Raw genomic sequence first — 19,554 nt, forward strand, 5'->3', positions numbered from 1 at the left:
CAATTGACAAGCATTTGCTCCTTGGCAAGCCAGCATTTCTTCCTGTGACCTTTGATTTGGATACACGTTTGAAACACTCTTCATATTCTCCATATGGTCTTTTGTTGTTGTTGTTGTTGTTTTTTGTTGGGTTTTTAAAATTTATTTCTGAGAGAGAGAGACACAGCATGAACAGGGGAGGGTCAGAGAGAGAGGGAGACACAGAATCTGAAGCAGGCTCCAAGCTCTGAGCTAGCTGTCAGGACAGAGCCCGACACAGGGCTCGAACCATGAACTGCGACCCATGAACTGCGAGATCATGACTGAGCTGAAGTCAGACACTTAACCGACTGAGCCACCCAGGCGTGCCTCCATATTGTCTTGATATGTGTGTCATGTCCCCCTGACAGACAGATGGGGATCTCTCTCCACATTCTGTGTGTGACCGCATGACCCTTGGGGAAGGCCCTTCCAAACTGAATTTTGTTGGGGCGCCTGGGTGGCTCTGTTAGTTGAGCGCCCGACTTCGGCTCAGGTCATGATCTCACGGTTCGTAGGTTCGAGCCCCGTGTCGGGCTCTGTGCTGACAGCTAGCTCAGAGCCTGGAGCTTGTTTCAGATTCTGAGTCTCCCTCTCTCTCTGACCCTCCCCTGCTCACGCTGTCTCTCTCTGTCTCTCTCAGAAATAAATAAAACATTAAACTTTTTTTTTTCACAGGCTCCCTGTTTGGTTAAGTCACTCTCTATTTGGTTGAAAATCTGTCCCAACCCTTTTGTGTGATGCTACAACGGATATAAATAAAACTAAGGTTTTGTAGAAATAAGGGAAGTTTAACAGTTGTATTTTAAACATACCAAAATAATTTCAAGAGTTAGAAATTGTAATGATACTATTGCTCACCCTCCCCCATACACACATGGAAAAATAATTAATAAAAAAATGATCGTAGTGTTATCAGGAGGGACACATTTGTAGAAAGCCAGGAAGAACCAGGAGAGAATCCGAATGTAACGGATAATTTTTGGCATCGTGGAGTGAACAAGCAGGTGGCCCTGGGGACGGGTGCTGGGTGAGGACAATAGGGAACAGAGACAGGAGCCTGCGGAGGGTGCTGCCGGCCAGTTAAGGGTCCTGGAAGGTGATCCACTGCACGGAGGGCTGTCCGTGACTTGCAGCTCGCGGTTTTACTGGAAGTGAGTATTGAGTGGATTTTTTACGGATTGCTGTGAAAACGCTGCGCATCTGTCCCATCCAGGTGTTCGCCCTGCAGCGCTCAGCTGGACTTGAGGCTTTTCTGCTTGTATGTAGGAAGATACGTTAGGATTTGAAAATTGGATGTTGTTCATATTACTTGTTTAGATGAACATCTGAAGTCAGTCATTTGGAAGAGTGAAATCCAAATTTCTGAAAAATTGGTGTATATTTTAAAATTATTTTCCGTCCATAGTCACACACAGATTTCTTTCTTTTCTTTTAGATAAACCTTCCATCAGACACCACTTTTTGTCTCCTGGTGTTAATTTTCATTTCTGTTTCTTCTCTTTGCTCTCCTCCACCCACTTCTGTTTTTATCTGGTGAAGTCTGTGTCTGCTTGGATCTACTAGAAATGCTGCTTCCATCATTGACTAGTTTCCGGTTTATATTTCTTCTCCTGGTGCACAGCCTGCCTCTTTGCTTTCTTCCTTTCGTTACCACAGTCTCTTCATCACTGACCGTTCTTCCTTGTTCTCCCCTCTGTTTCTTACATAAGGGCGTGCACTTAGCCCTCTGTTTTTCTTCTGTACATGGTATACGTGTACGTCAAAGAACTGATGATTTCGTTGGATATTGTAGTTTTCTCTTAACTATCTTATGCTGACAGTTTACCCACATTTACCCCCGTGACCCTGAACCTGAGATCCATATTTCCAACAAAATGGAGTAGTGTCACGCATCCTTTTGAGAATTGGTGCCAGCAGTGGACTCCTGGCTTCTCCCACCCAGCCCCCCATCCTTCTTAAATGCATATATATGTGCTCTGATGTGCAACACCTGCATGACATTTTGGAGGGTCACAGACCCCTCAGTCCCCACAAGTGACCCTCAGAAGAGAATCCGTGTTGCGGAACGCATGTGTTCAGGTATCCTGCTAATACCTCAGGGTGTGCATGCTTTCTTCTCTTCAGTATTCCTCCCGGTCTGCCTGCCTTAAGAAGTCTGCAAGTATCGTCATTCGCAGTCCCCGGTCCAGCACGCCCTGGGACTTCTTTCCCTGAAAGCCTGCTGGCTTGTCTCTTTGGACATTCTCATTCCCAATAGCTTTTCTGGTGTTTGTTCCCTTACACACTGCCATGGTTCTCTAGTTCATTTTCCTGTCTCCAACCTAGATCCCCTTCTTACTGTCAGATTAATTCTTCTCAAGGTCGTTTATTCATGGTAGAATCTCAGCACCGGAAGGCACGAGATGGGGGAGCATCCTCTCCTCTGGCCTTCCCTTTGCGTTAGTCTCCGGAATGAATCGCTCCTAACCATTTCTGCTTTTAGTGCTTTGTATGGCTTCTTCCATAGCCAGAGCCGAGATAATGTTTGTTTCTGCCTGCTGATTAGCCCAGTGATGGCTGGTGGCACCTGACTCCACTAGCAAATCGGAAGCCTTCCTTTCCCTGCCCGTTCCCAGTGGCCACTGTTTGTAGGTCTTCTCTCGGTTTCTCTTTGAAACTGAACCTGTGTCTCAGTGTTAGGGGTCTCTTCACTGCTCGCTCTGTGAGGGGAGCGCAGAGTCCTGCCGCCTGGTCCCTTCGCTCCCGCCCTGCCCCCTGAGTTTGCCGTCTGGTCCTTGTGTTTGCAGGGGAGCCCTACCCCCCCTGCTCTGGAGTCCTCGTTAGCCAGGGTAGGCAGAGTTGTCATGAGCATGTGACTAGCTTAAGTTTTTTGAGTTTTGTGGATTCTTTTTCCCCTCATTTCTTTCTTTAGCCTCAATATTTAATAGACCTTTTCCATTTGAAAACTTAATACGCATACTGTATTTTAAAATTTCTTCTGTTTTCTCTGTTGTCTTTTTTGGGAACTCCTACATGTCAAATGCTGGCCCCAAGGGTTATTTCTTCATGATGCTTATATTTTCTCATTTTCTGCTTTTTTTGTTGTTGTTCTGTATCATTGGCGATATTTTTAACCATATATCCTAGACTAGCACTTGTTAGAAATACATTATGGGCCATGTATGTAATTTTTAGTGGCCATATTAGCAAAAATAAAAAAGAAACGTGACATTAATTTCAATCACATAATGTATTTAACCCAGTTTATCTAAAATATCATCATTCCATCGGTGAAGTAAGTGTAAAAATGTTAGTGTTTTACATTCTATTTTTCATACTGAGCCTTCAAAATTCGAAATATATTTGACACTTACTCATATTACTGTCCAGACAGGCCATGTTGTACGTGCTCACGAGCCACACACCTGGCTCACGGCCACCTTATTGGGTAGCACAGTGGTGGATCCTCTGTTGGAAGATCAATCTTAATCTCCAAGAGCTTTTCCTGTCTCCTAACTATTCCCTTTTTAACAGCCTGGTCCAGACTCATGATTGTATCTTAAGTCTCATGTTTCTCTTCCCTTCCCTGATCATCTCTCTTCTGTAGAGCTGGGTTGTTTGTCCCACTGGTGCTTTNGGTCATAGAGAGAGGGAAATACAGAGTCTGAAACAGGCTCCAGGCTCTGAGCTGGCTGTCAGCACAGAGCCCGACGCGGGGCTCAAACCCACGAACCTTGAGATCATGATATAAGCTGAAGTCGGATGCTTAACCGACTAAGCCACCGAGGCGCTCCTGTCCCACTGGTGTTTTACTCAGATATCTGGTGATCTTTAGTCGTTGCTTATTTCTAAACGGATTAGAATGAACGGAGTCCACCCTTGGCTGGGGTTCCCTCCTGCACCACGGAGGTGACATCTCTACCCTCCCTGATCTCGAGGCTGCTGGGGTCTTTGGAGGCGGGCAGAGTGCACAGACTGGCAGGCTCTCCTTTAGGGAACAAGGATGGGGAGCAGATAGGCCTGGGGACCCCACAGACGCTGAGCTACAGCTAGTTCCACCGAAGCCCTGACTCACCCGAGGCAGCGCTGGCGTCGAGGACGGTCTGTGACACTGGCGTCCGCTGAGCTAAGGTTGGGGGGGAGAGGGTGGGGGTGTGGCTGCTCTCAGGGTGCGTGGTTAGTAACAGCCTGATCACGGCTGCGCTGCCCACCCCATCCTGGCCTGGCTAGAGGTTTCTCCTTTGTTCCTCTTCTCCCGTCTGCTTCAGCCACGTCCAGCATGGAAGCTGGTTGTGGTCGCCGTCGCTCAGCAACGCAGCAACATTCCGGGCATTGTGATGTAGCCCAACAGGGAGTGGGCCGGGGGTGTAAGCAGCCTTGCCTCACTCAGATGGATGTAGAGGAGTGTAGACGATTGATGCTCCCGGAAGAGACCACGTGGAGGGGAGCGTGTGGGGCACGGGCAGGGGCCACTGGGCAGTTGTGGGTCCCACCGAGGCAGAGGCGTGGCGGGCAGAGGGAGCCCCCCGGGGCCTCAGGGCAGGGGTGTGCGCACACTGGTGGAGAGGCCCCGAGGCTGGGACAGGGAGGACGTGCGTGGACGCAGGGAGTGCTTGGTGGGCGTGAGGCTGACGGGAGGCCTCTTGTCACACACAGGACGTGGCAGGCGACTGCAGGGAACTTGAGCTTTTGCTGACAGAAAGGGGAGGCATTGAATGATTTTGGTAGAAACGAGTAGCATTTTAGCCCGCCATGCAGCTGCGCCATTGAGACCAGAGAGGAGGAGGGCCAGAGGGGCCCGCAGGAGGCCTGGGCGGGACTTGACTGCGGCCACTGCCACCAGGTGGCCAGAGGGCAGAGTCTTGGACTTGGGGGGTGTGGTGAGAGAAGGGGAGGGTCGTGGGAAGGGAAGGGTGGAGTGGTCTTCACCGGGCCCGGCCCGGCGGCAGGCACAGGGCTGAGTGAGCTCAGACTCCGCGCTTGGGGACGCCCCGAGGACGTGAGCGCAGTGAGCGGCAGCACGCAGCGCGGGGACTCGGGTCTGCTCTGCTGTGTCTGCACAGACGGAGGCAGGAGGTCGAGACTTCCCCTCTCGGCTGATCTGCGTCCACGGACCGGAGGATCGAGTTGGATTGCCAGTGACCCCTCAGCTTTCTACTCTGTCCTGAGCTCATTCATGAACAGTCAGGATTTTTCTGGATTCAGGCAGGGGAGAGTTTGACTGCTCAAGTCTGCTGACCTGAATGAGTCCATGGTCCTGTGCGACGGCTCCCCTCAGCGCTCCCTCGAGCCCTCCTCACGCCCAGCTTAATTCTTGGCCCGGCAGCCCTGCGCGCCCCAGGCCCTGGGTCCCGGCTGTGTCTCTGCGCGCCACTGTGCCTTCCGTCTGCACCACTCCCATCCGTAGCTGCTCCTTGACCATAGACCTCCCCCAAGTGTGTCAGTGGCTTTCTTTTCTGAACCTTATGATCTAATCCCACACTTTAATATTTTACTGTTTATGGTTTAGTTTACAGACGAGTCTCCTTCACAGCGAACAGTATAGGCTAGTTTAGAGTAGAGACCTGAATAAAGTTTCTAAGAAAGAGCCAGGAAGTTTCTGGTACTGAATTCACATATATGTAGGTGTTAGGTACAAGAGGCAGAAAACGTGGGCTTATGTGGTTTGGAGCTATTTTCATGCTGCTTAGGTTTTTCTGTGCTGCATGGGAGATGGCGGGAGGCCTCCCTGAAGAGATGCGCTTTGAGCCAGGCCTTGAACAGGGCCAGGCGGAGCATTCCAGGCAGGAAGAGCAGAAGGGTAAGGGCAGGGGAGGGCCGGTGGCCCTCCTTCCCCATCCTCCCCCAGTACTGAGGGTAGTAAAGTGCTTTATATGCCATGCTAAGAAACTTCTTGTTATTTATTTACTTATTTTTGAGAGAGAGAGAGAGAGCGAGAGCGCGCGCGCTGAGGCATGCACAAGCGTGTGTGCACGTGCGTGCACATCATGGGGGGAGGGGCAGAGAGAGGGAGAGAGAGAATACCAAGTAGGCTTCTCACTGTCAGCACAGAGCCCAACATGGGGCTCTGTCCCACAAACTGTGAGACCATGACCTGAGGTGAAATCAAGAGTCAGACGTTCAACGGACTGAGCCACCCAGGCAACCCAGAAATTGCTTTTTAATAGTCTTTTCTTGAATTTGTTTTATAACAATGAAAAAGGCATCTTGCCTTTTAACACTTAAGTATTTTCAAATAATGAGAAAAGTGTGTGACATATTCCTTTGGCCTACATCCCATATAATCTATCTTTGCCCAGGTTAAATCATACTGGGAAGAAGATACTATGCAGTGAACCCTTAGTACTGGTCTTTGTCTCAGCGAGTGGGGCTCATGTGGTGTATTACCTGAAGACAGATGACAACAGAAAAAATTAAAGTTGAAGGAAGTAGGTGTAATACAGGGAGCAGAAGAAAACCTGAAAATACAGTGTAACAGCTTTGGAGTACTAAGAAAATATATTTCACTTATAAAGCAGAAACCCTAGTTATTTAAAAAATAATCATTCAGAGGGTAAGGAAATGTACTTAGGCATTAAAAAAAAGGAGCATTAATTTAAAAAATAGAGGAGTTTTGAAAAATAAATTACCCTAAAAATAGTGATAATAAAAGATATAGACAGTAAATGAGAAAGGAAAGATCACATTAGGAGGTCTGATACCCAAATAATAGGAGCTTTAAGGGGAGCAAAGAACAAAAAATGTGAGGAAATAGCATCTGCAAATAAATGACCTGAGAAAGTTTCCTGGCCCTCAGTGACATGATTGTGTGGGTCAGAGCACTGCAAACCCTTTCTGAGAAGGGCCAGGTGGTAAATGTTGTAGCCAGACAGTGGCTACAAGATTTCTATGGCAGTAGTGCGCTTTTTTGCAGCTTTCTGGGACAATATGGGTGAGTGTGGGTGGCTGGCTTTGGGCCGTGGATCCTCACTTGCCGGGCCCCAGGTCTGCATGGATAGGACTCAACCAGAGTCCAGCCCAGTAGTAGGAAAAACAGACCCACCCACAGGGCCTGTCACTGGAATTGTAGACTATGAGAATAGAGCTTGGGGTGGATGGTGGGGCTTCAAATCCCGAGAGGTTGTTTCCAAACTTCTTCCTCTGCACAACTTCCCAGAAAGCTACTGGAAAGTGTGTTCTGTTAAAATGAAGAATTGGGGTGCCTGTGTGACTCAGTCAGTTAAGCATCCAACTTCAGCTCAGGTCACAGTCTCCTGGTTTCTGGGTTCAAGTGCAGAACCACTTCAGATCCTCTGTCTCCTTCTCTCTCTGCCCCTCCCCCTCTCACACGTGCTCTCTTAAAAATAAACATTTAAAAATAAAATGAGAGAATAAACCAGGAATGATGAAGTAATGGGAACACCAGGAAACGAGGCACCCATCTTGGGATGAGATGAGGAAGTTCCCCGTGTCACTAATGGTGAAAGCCAGACTTCAAGGGCCCCTCCAATGGGCCCAGGGGTCTGAGATGCTTCCCAGGAAAGCAAGAACGAGGGAATGCAAAATAGAGCGGATCACCTGCTGCGCCAGGCCGTATTGAGAGGGTCTATGGTTCCGGTGGGGAGTTTGGTGTGAAGTAGGGATAATATAAAAGAAAAAGAATCAAATGGGGGGGAAAATAGTAATTTTTGACACCAGAGCAAAGAAGAAATTGCTCTGAAAAGTAAATGTGATTGGCCGTGGATAATATAAGTGAATATTGGTATGCAAAGGGAGGGGGGATGATTTTATTGGAAGAACGAGGAAGAAGAGGTTTTATGGGTTAGAGGGGTAGGAGTTAGCTCACTTGTGAAGGAGAAAGCAGGTAACATGTGACTCTGAACAGCTAAGAACTGCTGGGTCTAAACAAATCACTGTATGCAGAGTCCGGAGATCAGTGCCAGACTGAAGGGCTGTGCGTCTGGAGAACGAAATCAAAAGTGGTGTTTTGTCACCAGCTCTGTAACACGACTTGACGTGTTAAGCTGTGTGTGCATTTTATACGTTTAATTTTTCTGTTTTAATGAGAGTGAATGCGAGTTGATGAAACAGATGTTTACTTCAGATGTTGTCTTAATCAGTCCAGTACCTTGACTGTCGTAACGTGTTGGTAGTTATGGGTTAGTAACTCTCTACTCCTGTACGTAGCATTTGTTGACGTCAGTCTTTGGTTTCTACTCGTATTAGTAAGATTGGGCTTCTTTGACTGTGATGAAAACCATATTTAAGAAACGTGAGTCAGTCCTGTGTTCAGTCTCAGCGTAGGACTTAACTTAGTTAATGTCTATAAATAGCAAGTGGCACCACTACCTGAAAGATATAAAGGGGCCTCCGAGTCCCAGCCCAGAGCAGGGGTGGGAGCCATGAGGGTGTACAGCCCCCCGGCCAGCCGGCCGCGGCAGGATGGACCGAGAGTCGACCGCCTCCTGCTGTAAGTACGGGCCTGTGTCCGGGGCTCTGTAACATGAGACCTGCATCCTCTGCTTTCATCCCATCCGCTTTCTATTTGCTTACTAACGGAGAAGTGAAATATCCACGGGATGTGGTCAGAGAGTGTGTGTAGTTTCATTTTCTGACAGGTGTCCGGAGGGTCATAGTGTTGTCTCCGGTTTGCCCTCATCTGCTTCATTCTTTCAAGATATAAACCATCCTTTATCTGCCTGACACTCTTTATCATAGGAGGAACTATTTTTGATATTTTTAAAATGCTCTTGGTGGCTATAATATTGGTCATTTGCACTGTAATTGTTTCAGGAAAATGTACATTTTCTCAAACTTTCAAAGTGTGGTAAAATGCATATCCTAACTTAAAAGAAAAATCAGTCTGGCAGAATTTTTGCGTAGTTCAGAACTAGGGCCCTTGTACTTTGGAAAGGTCCTCAGATGGTTCTAGCAATGAGCGAAGAAACCATGCTGCACAGCTCTGGGAGGAAGGGTCCCTGCGTTTCCTGTGTTAGAGTCGGGAGTGGTGTTTCTAAGAGAAGCAGAGATGATAAATTTGGGAACTATTCTCTAAAAAAATACAGATGTCCTGCTTTAGAGATAGAAACGTGATTGTCATGTTAATACACCATCACCTTTAGGTGGGAATTACTCCTGCTACTAAAGTTTTATAAGCCTGAGATTTTCTTTTTGACACACTAGTTTGGGAAATATATTTAGATGTGCATCTTTTCAGTGAGTGGGCTAAAAATGAGCCAGGGGCTTGTAATGCTTTCCATTCTTCCCTTCAAATAAAGAATCTTCTGCAGCTGTGTGAACTGCCTGCCCCAGTTGAGTGTCAGTGACTGTGGGGAATGCCTCTGGCCTTGTGTTCCTCTCCTACGTCCTTGGATACTCTTGATCTCTGATAGGCTGAAAACCCTAGAATAAATATCATAACCTGTGGAATAATCTTAAGTGGGAATTCCCTGGCTGTAAATGCCATTCTGCAGTAATTCTTTTGGACCTGGCCTCTGCCTGGGACGTAGGCTGACTTTTAGCGATAAAAGCACTGTGTTGCTTGGAGAAGTGGCCATTAACTTGGAGGCAAAAACAAGCAAACAAACAATCAAAACCCAAAGAACTTGAATGAGAACTGCAGTGAGGGGCCTGGCTGGCTCCATCAGTGGAGCATGTGACTCTTGATCTTAGGGTCACGAGTTCAAGCCCCACAGTGGGTGCAGAGATTACTTAAAATGAATAAATAAAAAGAAATGCAGTGCAGTTTTAGGATACTATATGGCTTAACTGTGAACAGTATTTACATTATTGTATCAATAATGTAAACTCCAATATGGACTTCACTAGAAATGCGTATTCTCCTGGGACCGCGCTGGGGGAATCTCAGAGGGTGGTGAGGGACCTCAAGAGATCTCGTAGGCAGTCACTGAAGTGAAAACAGATGGAAAGTCCAGAAAGAATTGACAGTAATTGTCTCTGATGTTGGGACCAGGGCTGGAAAGGTTGGAGCAACGATCTGTTGGTTTTTGTTAATAAGCTTAACACATCTGCGTTATTTTGACAGGAATAGAGTGAAAGGTGGCACAGAAATGTACAAGGGCCCAGTGACTTGGGTCTGTCATCACAGGTTTCTCCGTGAGCTGCCGAGCCCTGAAACACCTTCCCTCAGCTGCCGTTCACAGACACGCTCTGATTACAATAACATGGGCATCTCCTTGCCTTGTGGACCCAATAGATTGCTTAGCAGATTACATTATGGCACATGCCCTTATTTTTTGACACATATTGTATGTTTTAAATTTAATGTATATCCCAGCCGAGTTTATTTATTAGGTATTATAAAAAGAACCGACTCTACCTACTTTATTATTGAAAACATCCTTGTGGATACACTGAATTTGTGGCCTTCACCCCTGCAACGATATTCTTGCTACCCCTCCGAAACTTCGGCAGCTAGTGGTTTGTCTATCAGCATAAGAGAGTCAGTACTGTGCCCTAAAAATCTAATCTATTATGTTCTAGTTGGTATCTCCATGACTGCTTGTACTGAGTACTGCTGTGGGTTTCTTCTGTTTATCTCTTGCAATAGTCTTTTTTTTTTTTTTTANCTGAAGTCGGACACTTAACTGACTGAGCCACCCAGGCGCCCCTCTTGCAATATTCTTTAAAAAATTTTTTTTGAGTTTACTCATTTTTGAGAGACCAAGAGAGAGCATGAGCGGGGGAGGGGCAGAGAGAGAGGGAGACACCGAATCTGAGGCAGGCTCCAGGCTCTGAGCTGTCAGGCGACTGAGTTCCCTAGGCGCATCTCCTGCAACATTGTTATGTCAGTGATCTGTCCAGAGGGAGGCTTCGGGTTCTGACAGAAGTGGGATTGGTTCACTTGTCAAGTGGGCTTTTTCCTTTTTTTATAGTCCATTTAGGAAATAGGGGGAGAGATTTCTGGAAGAATCTTAGTGGTTTATTGCTACTGCTGGGAGGAACAAAGATTAGCGTACACCCTCTGTCATTTAGTTCTGCCTCTAATTGGAACCCAGCCAATCTATTAGCCAGTCCAAGGAAAGTCCTAATTTGAAATTTCCAAATAGTTATTATTATAGCTCACATTTATCGAGTGTTCATATGCTCCAGGCATTTTTAAAAGAGCTTTTAAGGCATTACTTCATTTAATCTTACCCACAGTGCTATGAAATTATTATGTAGAAAATGGGGCTGAGTATTTTTATTTGGGGAAAGTTAACTTTTATGGCAAGACTGTTGTTTAGGTCCAGATGGATACTTGGAGACCTTTGCTTGCTCTCTTATACGAATGTGTGGAAGTTAAAAGCAAACTGTATGTTTCAGAACCACATACATTGGGCCTCTGTAGATTTTAATATAATCATGATTCCACAGCCAGCATTGGAAGTCCTAGCATGAAAGAAGGAGATTTTTAATTTAACTGCATAAATGCTGAGACATTCTATACATTCTTAGACAAGGAGACTAAAAGACCTGGATGTTTCCCACTGATTTTCAAATTTAAGACAATGTTAATAGGACTGAGAAGGATAGGCCTTGGCAGAAGGGTTAAATTTAACAGTGATTCTAAAACGTACCCAGAAGAAGCTAAGTGTCTGAGAATCTTCTAGAAAAACTCAAAAGAGAAGAGGAATAAGGATGGATGCACCCTACTAGATAATTTCTTTCAGACATCAAAGCATACTGGTGCTACCCTAGACAAACAGGTCCACGAACCAAAGCATTGTGGGATTTCAGAAACAGTTAACATGTAAAGATGGTATCTTCGGCTAGTAAGGAACTGTGATGTGGCTCACTACTGCATGCCCAAACCCAAGATGAATTTCATATGAGCTAAGGATTTTGTTGTAAAAACAAGTAATTCTGTGATCTTGTGAGAAGGGGCTAAGCGGGATGTCAGAGGCAGAGCACATGCAGAAAGTCCACCACTAGACTCTCTATGTAATAAGTTAAAAGCCATATTACATAACTTTAACAAAGTTAACATATTACAGTTTTAAATGAAACTTTAAAAATCAAAGGCAGTTAAGCCATAATAAAAGTTCAAAATACATGTGGCCAACATCTGTGATGTTCAACATCACTATTTTTAATAGAGAAAAGAACTCTACAGATGAGGATGGAATATTAACTGTCGGGGAGAAAACCCTTCAGAGAACACATGCAGCATTCGAGTATGCTCCCCAGGCCAGGAGGCAAGCTGTCCTGTGATGGACAGTTAAAACCGGCAGTGCTGAAAGGAAGTTGTCTGTCCCTGGGCTCCTGGGAAGCCCAGACACTATTCCTGAACACAGTTTGGAGCCATGTGTCCAGAATCTTAAGATATGTGTACCTTTCCTCCCAGCAGATCTGCCAGTAGTGACCCTTAGGAAGCAGCAGGAAAGGGCTCAAAAATAAATGAAGCAAACTTTCTCAGAGCCGTTACTGTGGCCGGCCACTGCATCTCTAAAATGATAATATATTAACTCGTATCCAGATAGTTTGATACAGTGACTCAGTCACTAAAGTGGTACGCCTGGTTACTTGGGAAATTCATTTATTTGTGGCACTTCCCTCACGAACAGTGAGTGCACGATGAAATGAGCCGTAGTGTCGAGTGGTAATGGTGACCCTGCTCGGTTATTCTCACGTCCCTGAGGCTGGGAGGCCCCTGAGGCTGGGAGGCCCCTGAGGCTGGGAGGCCCCTGAGGCTGGGAGGCCCCTGAGGCTGGGAGGCGGGCCGGCCTGTGCATCAGAACGAAGGCGGGTAGGCTCACCTGCAGGAGCGGGTTTCCGGGAGGAGCGGCCACTGCCGCGGGGTTCTCATGGCCTGTGTCTGGGCTTTCAGGCAGCTGCAAGAGCAGCAGCGGCAGAAGGAGCTGGAGCGGGAGCGCGCCGAGCGGGAGCGGGCGGAGCGCGCCGAGCGGGAGCGGCTGGAGCAGGAGCAGCTGGAGCGCGAGCGGCTGGANGGGGCGCGGAGAAACAGGCCGCACTGGCCGCTGTACTGCCTTCTTCCTCCGCTCGGTGTTACCGCACTTGGCACCACCGGGAGACTTGGGCAAGTCCGGCTTTCCAAGGCTTCTCACTCCCTGTAACTGGCCATAAAGTACAAGTGTGTTTTATGGGAAGTGTTTCCATTGGATGAACTTGGAATATAGTCCCTTTTTGAGGTCGCTTGAATTGTCCTAAATCCGGTCCTATTCAAGAACTTTGCTTGATTGTGCTCTCAAGTGTTTGAAGGAGGAATTCAGGGTAGTAGCCGAAAAGTATCCTCTCTAAAACTATTGACATGTAGTCTATCTAGTATCGCAAAAAACCAGTGAACATTTCTAAATCTGATGGAATTTATTGAAAGATATAAGCGTTAAAAAAACAAAGTTTGAGACGTTTATTAAAATTGGCATTTATTGTAATAGGATTTAAGAATTATTCCTATTCCATATGACCTGTATCAAAGGTCTCAGTAGCCGATTGGTTGTTGTTTGAGATAATTTACCTGTTCTTAACTGCCTAATTATTTTCTGGGGCTGTAGCCAACAAAACAAGACTTATCCACAAATAGGCACCGAACCAGGGCTCCTCCTAGCCCTTTACAAAACTTTTTGCTAGTTTTGCTATTTGTAAAAAGCAAGCAGACTTATTCTTCTGCTTGTGGTCCTGTTCATGCAATTTGAATGTCCTTTTAGTGGACTAAATAGTGAGACCTGAGAGAGAATCCTTCTCTTGCAAAAGCCGAGCTAAGCAGGTTCGGTACCAGGCTACTCCCCAGGTAAAGAGAAAACTTGTGTCTTCCCCTCCTGGGTCTCAGGATGCATGTACAAGGGAGCGCGTTCTCGGGGACTAACTGTGGTCTACATGTGTGCATTTTGTCCGAATGCTGGTTCTGTGGCTTCACTCGCTCCCTTTTTCTCTCTCCTTTTCTGTCCCGTCTTTGCTGCTGCTCCCCACCTTCCGTGCAGCTCCGCCCTCCGACAGCTCCCCGTATAGCGCGCCACTTCCTGCGTATGCCAGTTGCCAGCCTCCTCCGGCACCTCCTCCATCCTATGCTAAAGTCATCTCAGCTCCAGTGTCAGACGCCAGTCCTGACTATGCTGTGGTGACCGCTTTGCCACCTACTTGCACGCCCCCCACACCGCCTCTTCGGCACTCAGCGACACGTTTTGCAGCATCCGTAGGCTCAGCCTTCCACCCTGTTCTTCCCCATTACGCTACAGTTCCTCGTCCTCTGAACAAAAACTCTCGGCCTTCTTCTCCCGTGAACACACCCTCTCCTCAGCCTCCAGCCGCGAAGCCCTGTGCCTGGTCTACTTGCACTGTGTCGCCCCTCCCTCCATCTCCTCCGGTCATGATTAGCAGCCCCCCCGGCAAAGCCACCGGCCCGAGGCCTGTCCTCCCTGTCTGTGTTTCTTCTCCTGTGCCCCCAATGCCTCCGTCACCAACAGCACCCAATGGGCCGCTTGACTCTGTCACGTGTCCAGTGTCTCCGCCGCCTACCTCAGGGCCAGCAGCGCCGCCGCCGCCGCCGCCTTCCCTCGCACCGCGCGCGCACTGTGGATCTCAAGCCTCTCCTCCTGCAAGCACCCCCATTGCCTCAACTCCCTCCTCCAAGCCTAGTGTTCTCCCTTCTCCCTCTGCAGCTGCCCCCGCCCCTGCGGAGACTCCTCTAAACTCTGTGCTGGGGGACTCCTCTGCTTCTGAGCCGGGCTTGCAGGCAGCCTCCCAGCCGGCCGGGACTCCAGCCCCACAGGGTAAGGCTCCCGTCGTTGCTACTAACAACTGGCCCTGGAAAAGCTGTGCGCCAGTGGCTGTCACCGCCTGGAAGGACGGGGAGGGCGGTTTCCAGAGGCGGACGGCCTCGCGCCACTGCCACACTTCCTGTAGCTCAAACAGGTGGCAGATGAGTGCGGTGCCTTTCTGCTGGGTCGATCGCGTTTGGAGGATCGGTATGAGGAAGTGCCCTATAGATCTGGATTTTGGTGTTTTCCACGGGATCACAGCTGGAGGGCTTTCCCAGAATTCGACGGCCTCCATAACGCAGTTCTTTTAAGTTTCACTAGGAAATTGTTACTTACACGTTTATCTACACAAATATATGATCTGCCTTGTTTTCCTTTAATGTGTGGGAAATTTGGAGAATATTATTTGGTCCCCAGCTATGGTCATTAGGGGTACCGTCCCAGAGCCTCCTCTGGGGCAGTTCCGACCGTGGGCCCTATTTCATTTCGGCTTCTCCTGTGTTAGTAGGTGTCCCACGTTGGACTTCTTGGGGTGGGGCCCCCTGAATCCTGTGGGGCAGCCTGACCTTGCACAGGGGGTGGGGAGCATGGCAGGCCTGGTGTGTGCCCCAGTGGGTTCCGTGGTCCACAGTGACAAGCATGGTGGGCTGAAGGGGTGGTGGGAAGGGAATAAGCATCGTCTACCCTTATCCCTCCCACTCCCTCCCCTTCCTAGCCTTGCTGCCATGGTAACGGGAGGGAGGAGGCCATCTTGTAAGGATGGGTTGTTTGTAGGTAGGGAAGGACCTGGTTCCAGACCTAATAAGTAAGAAGAGGCTTAGCAACCCTTTTTTTCAAAAAGAGGATTTAGCAGGAAGTAAAGGAAGGAGTATGACAACAAATTTGTATTCATAAAGAAACAGTGTTACAGTCTGGATTTAAATTGAACACCTCCTTAAAAAAATCTTGGTTCTTAAGTAGTAAGACTTGTTATTGCTGTGTAGATTTTTCCGTTGACTTCTCAAATTTGCTTCAACACCGAGCCAGAGTTCTAGTACGTGGGGATGTGTGTGGTGGGATAGCAGTGCGGGCCAGGGAGGCACAGGAGTCTGACCAGGTCAGATTCCCCCCACCCCAGGAAGAGCCCCGGCCCCTGCTCTCTGTTCTTCAGAAAGTCAGCGCCCGTTGTGCAAATAGCATTTTATTTGTCCTGACATTCTTCTAGAAGGGAGGGAGTGCCCTCTAGGTCATTCTTCTGATAGGAAACAAGTTCTTGTTCACTCTCTCTGGGGTTTTACTAGATACGGAGACAGTTTTCTCTTACCCTGTCTTCTACACTAAAGAACCTCTGTCGTTTAATTACTTCAAGTTGTTTTGAGGTGGTGCTTTCTTCTAGTAGATTCCTTCATTTCAGTGAGTGTGTGAACATTGGATTTAAGACTGGACCGTGTGTAAGATACTGGAATGGGAACCTGCGCCCCCTGCAGTCTCAGGCCAGACAGCAGCCAACACACAGCAGTGTCCCCACCACCACACACTTAACTGTCACCGCGTCTAGGGGTGCACGCAGCTGGCCTTGGGTCAGTTTCTGGAGACAGTATAAGTGCCCTCAGCACACTAGCTCGTCTCCAGGGACACTGCCCCAGCGCAGGTTTTATAAGCAATTACTGTATTTGCCAAATCCCAGAAACACCCAGAAATCTAAAGAAAAAAGTCCTATATTTTTTGCCTTTAAATGTTAGTGTCTTTTTCACCCAGATCCAGACTTTAACTGTGCTAAATGGACCCATGAATAGCAGCGAATGTCGGAGGCGGCGGCGGCGGCCCGCACCGCCTCCCAAAGNCCTCCCCCTCCGCCCCCTGCGCCCCCGCTCCCTGCCTCTGGATTTTTTGCGGGACCCGTATCTGAAGACAATCGCCCTTTGACTGGACTTGCCGCTGCCATTGCCGGAGCAAAGCTGAGGAAAGTGTCCCGGGTAAATGCGTGTCCCAGTGTCCCGTTTTCTGTGTGTGTCTTGTCCTTTCTCCGCGACTCAGTACTGACTTCCCTGCCTTCTACTTTTATGAACTTCGCTGAGTGAAAACTTTTAGATAATTTATGCTCCAGAACAGTGGAGAGAGTTCAGTTCCCGTGAACCCATCGCCCAGACTCACCGCTTACAGCATTTGCTTTGTTTTTCTGTGTGTTTGTTTCCTTCTGCGTGAACACACTCTCCCTTGTTGTCAGACACACGATGCCCCGCTTTGCCTAAATGCTGGAGCGAACAGGGACAGTCACCTGCGTGTCCACTGTAGAATGACCAAAGTCAGGAAGCCGAGCTGATGGCCTGCTAAATCTACAGATCTAGTCACATTTCACCTGTGGTCCACAGCGTCCTTTACGGCAGTTTTCTTTCCTAGCCCGAGACCCCGGAGTCCCTCTGGGTACTGTCTCAGGTGTGCTGTGACCTGTCACGGTCCCTCGGTGTTTCTTACATGACGTTGACATTGTTGACGCTTGTAAAACACCTATTTTGGGGGCTCATCGTTCAGTTTGCTTTCCCTGATAGGTTTCCTCATTGTATACTGCATGTTTTTGGACAGGTTACACTTTTATTCCCTGCCAAAGTGTGTGTCCCTGTCAGTGTGTCGAACAGGGAGACGTGTCTTATCCTGTTACTGTGTTTATCCCATTTTATCCTGTTACTGTTGATGTTAACTTTGATGAAACTTCCACTGATTAATATAAAGTCTGTGCCATTCACTCCATTGGTTCTTAGAAAGATTTTACAAACAATATTTAGATGGTTTTATTGAAATTAATGTTTCCTTCTGTTTTGAATGTAACACACTCAGGGTTATCTGACATAGGGGGTTCATTCACTGTGTGTTTGTATTCTCGTTAAGATGGAGGACTCCTCTTTCCCAAGCGGAGGGAGCACCATCAGTGTGAACCCTGCCTTGTCCAAATCAGATACGGGTCGCGGAAATGGACCCCTCCCATTAGGGGGCAGTGGTCTGATGGAGGAAATGAGTGCCCTGCTGGCCAGGAGGTAAGCAAGAAATTATGTGAATGTGGTCACGATTGAGAGGATTGTGTTCATTTCATTCAAATATAATTTAGCTGGACACGGTTCTTCCCTTTTGAAGAAGTACTTGTTATACTAAGAGATGAATTTTTAAACAATCTGATTTACCTTCTTTCTAGGAGAAGAATTGCTGAAAAGGGATCAACAATAGAAACTGAACAAAAAGAGGACAAACACGTGAGTTCACAGAGAGTCTGGGGGTGCTGTGATCGCCAGGCAGAGCGCGAACGTTCTGGAGACGCTGTTGGAGATTAGCTGGAACTTATCATTACTTGTTTCAACTCTTCACACACTACAGATGGCTTGTTTTGAGCATCACGTATAAATGCTTAATAGCATTTTTCATAAGACAGGTTGCGTTTGTGGGGAAAGAACTGAATTCTAACTGTAGAGTAAGTGCTGTGCCTTAGAGGAGAGAATGACCTTTCACTTGATTTTTAAAATCTCTTAGGGTCTCAGTTACCTGCTGTTGAAAACGAAGGAATTAGACTGAATTCTGGTTTTGAACAGTTTCCCCATGGCTCTGGGCTGTGCCCCCTCCCCCCTCCGCCTGTCAGCCGGGCTTCATCTGCCCAGCACGCCGCTGTCCGGCTGAGCAGTACAGGTGTTCCCCACCTCCCCCGCAGTCCCACCAAGTTTGGTCTCCCGTGCCATTTCCCCGACACGTCTGGGACATCTGGCTTCATCTCGGCTGGTGGAGCTCAGGGAGGGCACTCGAGGATGGGACCTGGGGGGGTGGGTTGGCAGTCCACGCTGGAGTGGAGGGGGTGGGAGGCTGACGAAAGACGTGGTGGGGAGCATAGTAGGGGTACAGAATGTGGAGGAGAGTGTGACGCTGAGTCTGCCCCAGGTTTCTCGTGGGTGCCGTGTGGTTAATACGTGTTTCTGTGTGTTTAGGAGGATACTGAGCCCGCAACTGCTAAGGCCTCGTTGACAAGCACGCCCGGTAAGCCCCGGAGATGTATTTCAACCTTTGTCATCCTTCTCAAAATAACAACGCCCCTCAACTAAAAATTCCCCTTTTACCCATGCTTGGACCAAGTACCTGCTTGGCCACAAAAACGTTAAAAGATTTTTGTTCACACTCAGAAGCAATGGCTTGTTTTTCCTCCGCCTCTGTGATATTTCGGAGATCTGTTAAAATCCGAAGATTTTTTTCTGATGATTCTTTCTTTGAAAATCATAATTTTTAACACATTCCATGTGTATTACTGTTAATGATTTGAGGTTATTTGCTAAAGCAAGGAAGTATACATTATCAGATGAAAGGGAAGTACCTTTAATCATTGATTCTTGAAGGTAAGATTAAGTGGGAGGCGCCTGGGTGGCTCCGTTGGTTAAGCATTCGACTTCGGTTCAGGTCACAATCTCACGGTTCATGGGTTTGAGCCCTGCGTCAGGCTCTGTGCTGACAGCTCAGAGCCTAGAACTTGCTTCCAGTTCTGTGTCTCCCTCTCTCTCTGCCCCTTCCCTGCTCATGCTCTGTTTCTCTCTGTGTGTCTCTTTCTCTCTCAAAAATAAACATTAAAAAACATGATTGAAAAAATGTAAGTGAACATGTAGTTAGCGCTGGTGTCCATCTCAAAATGTTCTCAAATGGAGAGCATTGTCATTTTAACCTTGCATTTGGGCAATACTGATTATCAAGGAAGTAAAGCTTCTAATTTGTAAGGTATAAGGAAAATCTCATTGAAGTATTGTTGAGTTCAGTGCAGTTTCTGATGTTGAGAACTCTTGGGCAGAGAGGATCTTGTGTGGAATATGAATAAAGCACCTGTCAGTGCTGGCGCTCCATGTGCCCATGCCCAGCC

The 19,554-nt window shown here is 47.7% G+C and overlaps 1 protein-coding gene across 1 annotated transcript in view; it reads left to right on the forward strand.

Annotated features, from left to right (window-relative positions):
- Positions 1–19,554, forward strand: part of ENAH (ENAH actin regulator) — a 107,428-nt gene that overhangs the window by 73,764 nt on the left and 14,110 nt on the right. Inside the window, 6 exon segments of the mRNA XM_077779920.1 lie at positions 12,809–12,946; positions 13,663–14,866; positions 16,472–16,651; positions 17,562–17,707; positions 17,863–17,920; positions 18,641–18,689. Of these exon segments, the coding sequence (XP_077636046.1) occupies positions 12,809–12,946; positions 13,663–14,866; positions 16,472–16,651; positions 17,562–17,707; positions 17,863–17,920; positions 18,641–18,689 (1,775 nt within the window).

This window comes from Crocuta crocuta, unplaced genomic scaffold (assembly GCF_008692635.1).
Source record: "Crocuta crocuta isolate KB4526 unplaced genomic scaffold, BGI_CrCroc_1.0 scaffold322, whole genome shotgun sequence".
NCBI lineage: Eukaryota > Metazoa > Chordata > Mammalia > Carnivora > Hyaenidae > Crocuta > Crocuta crocuta.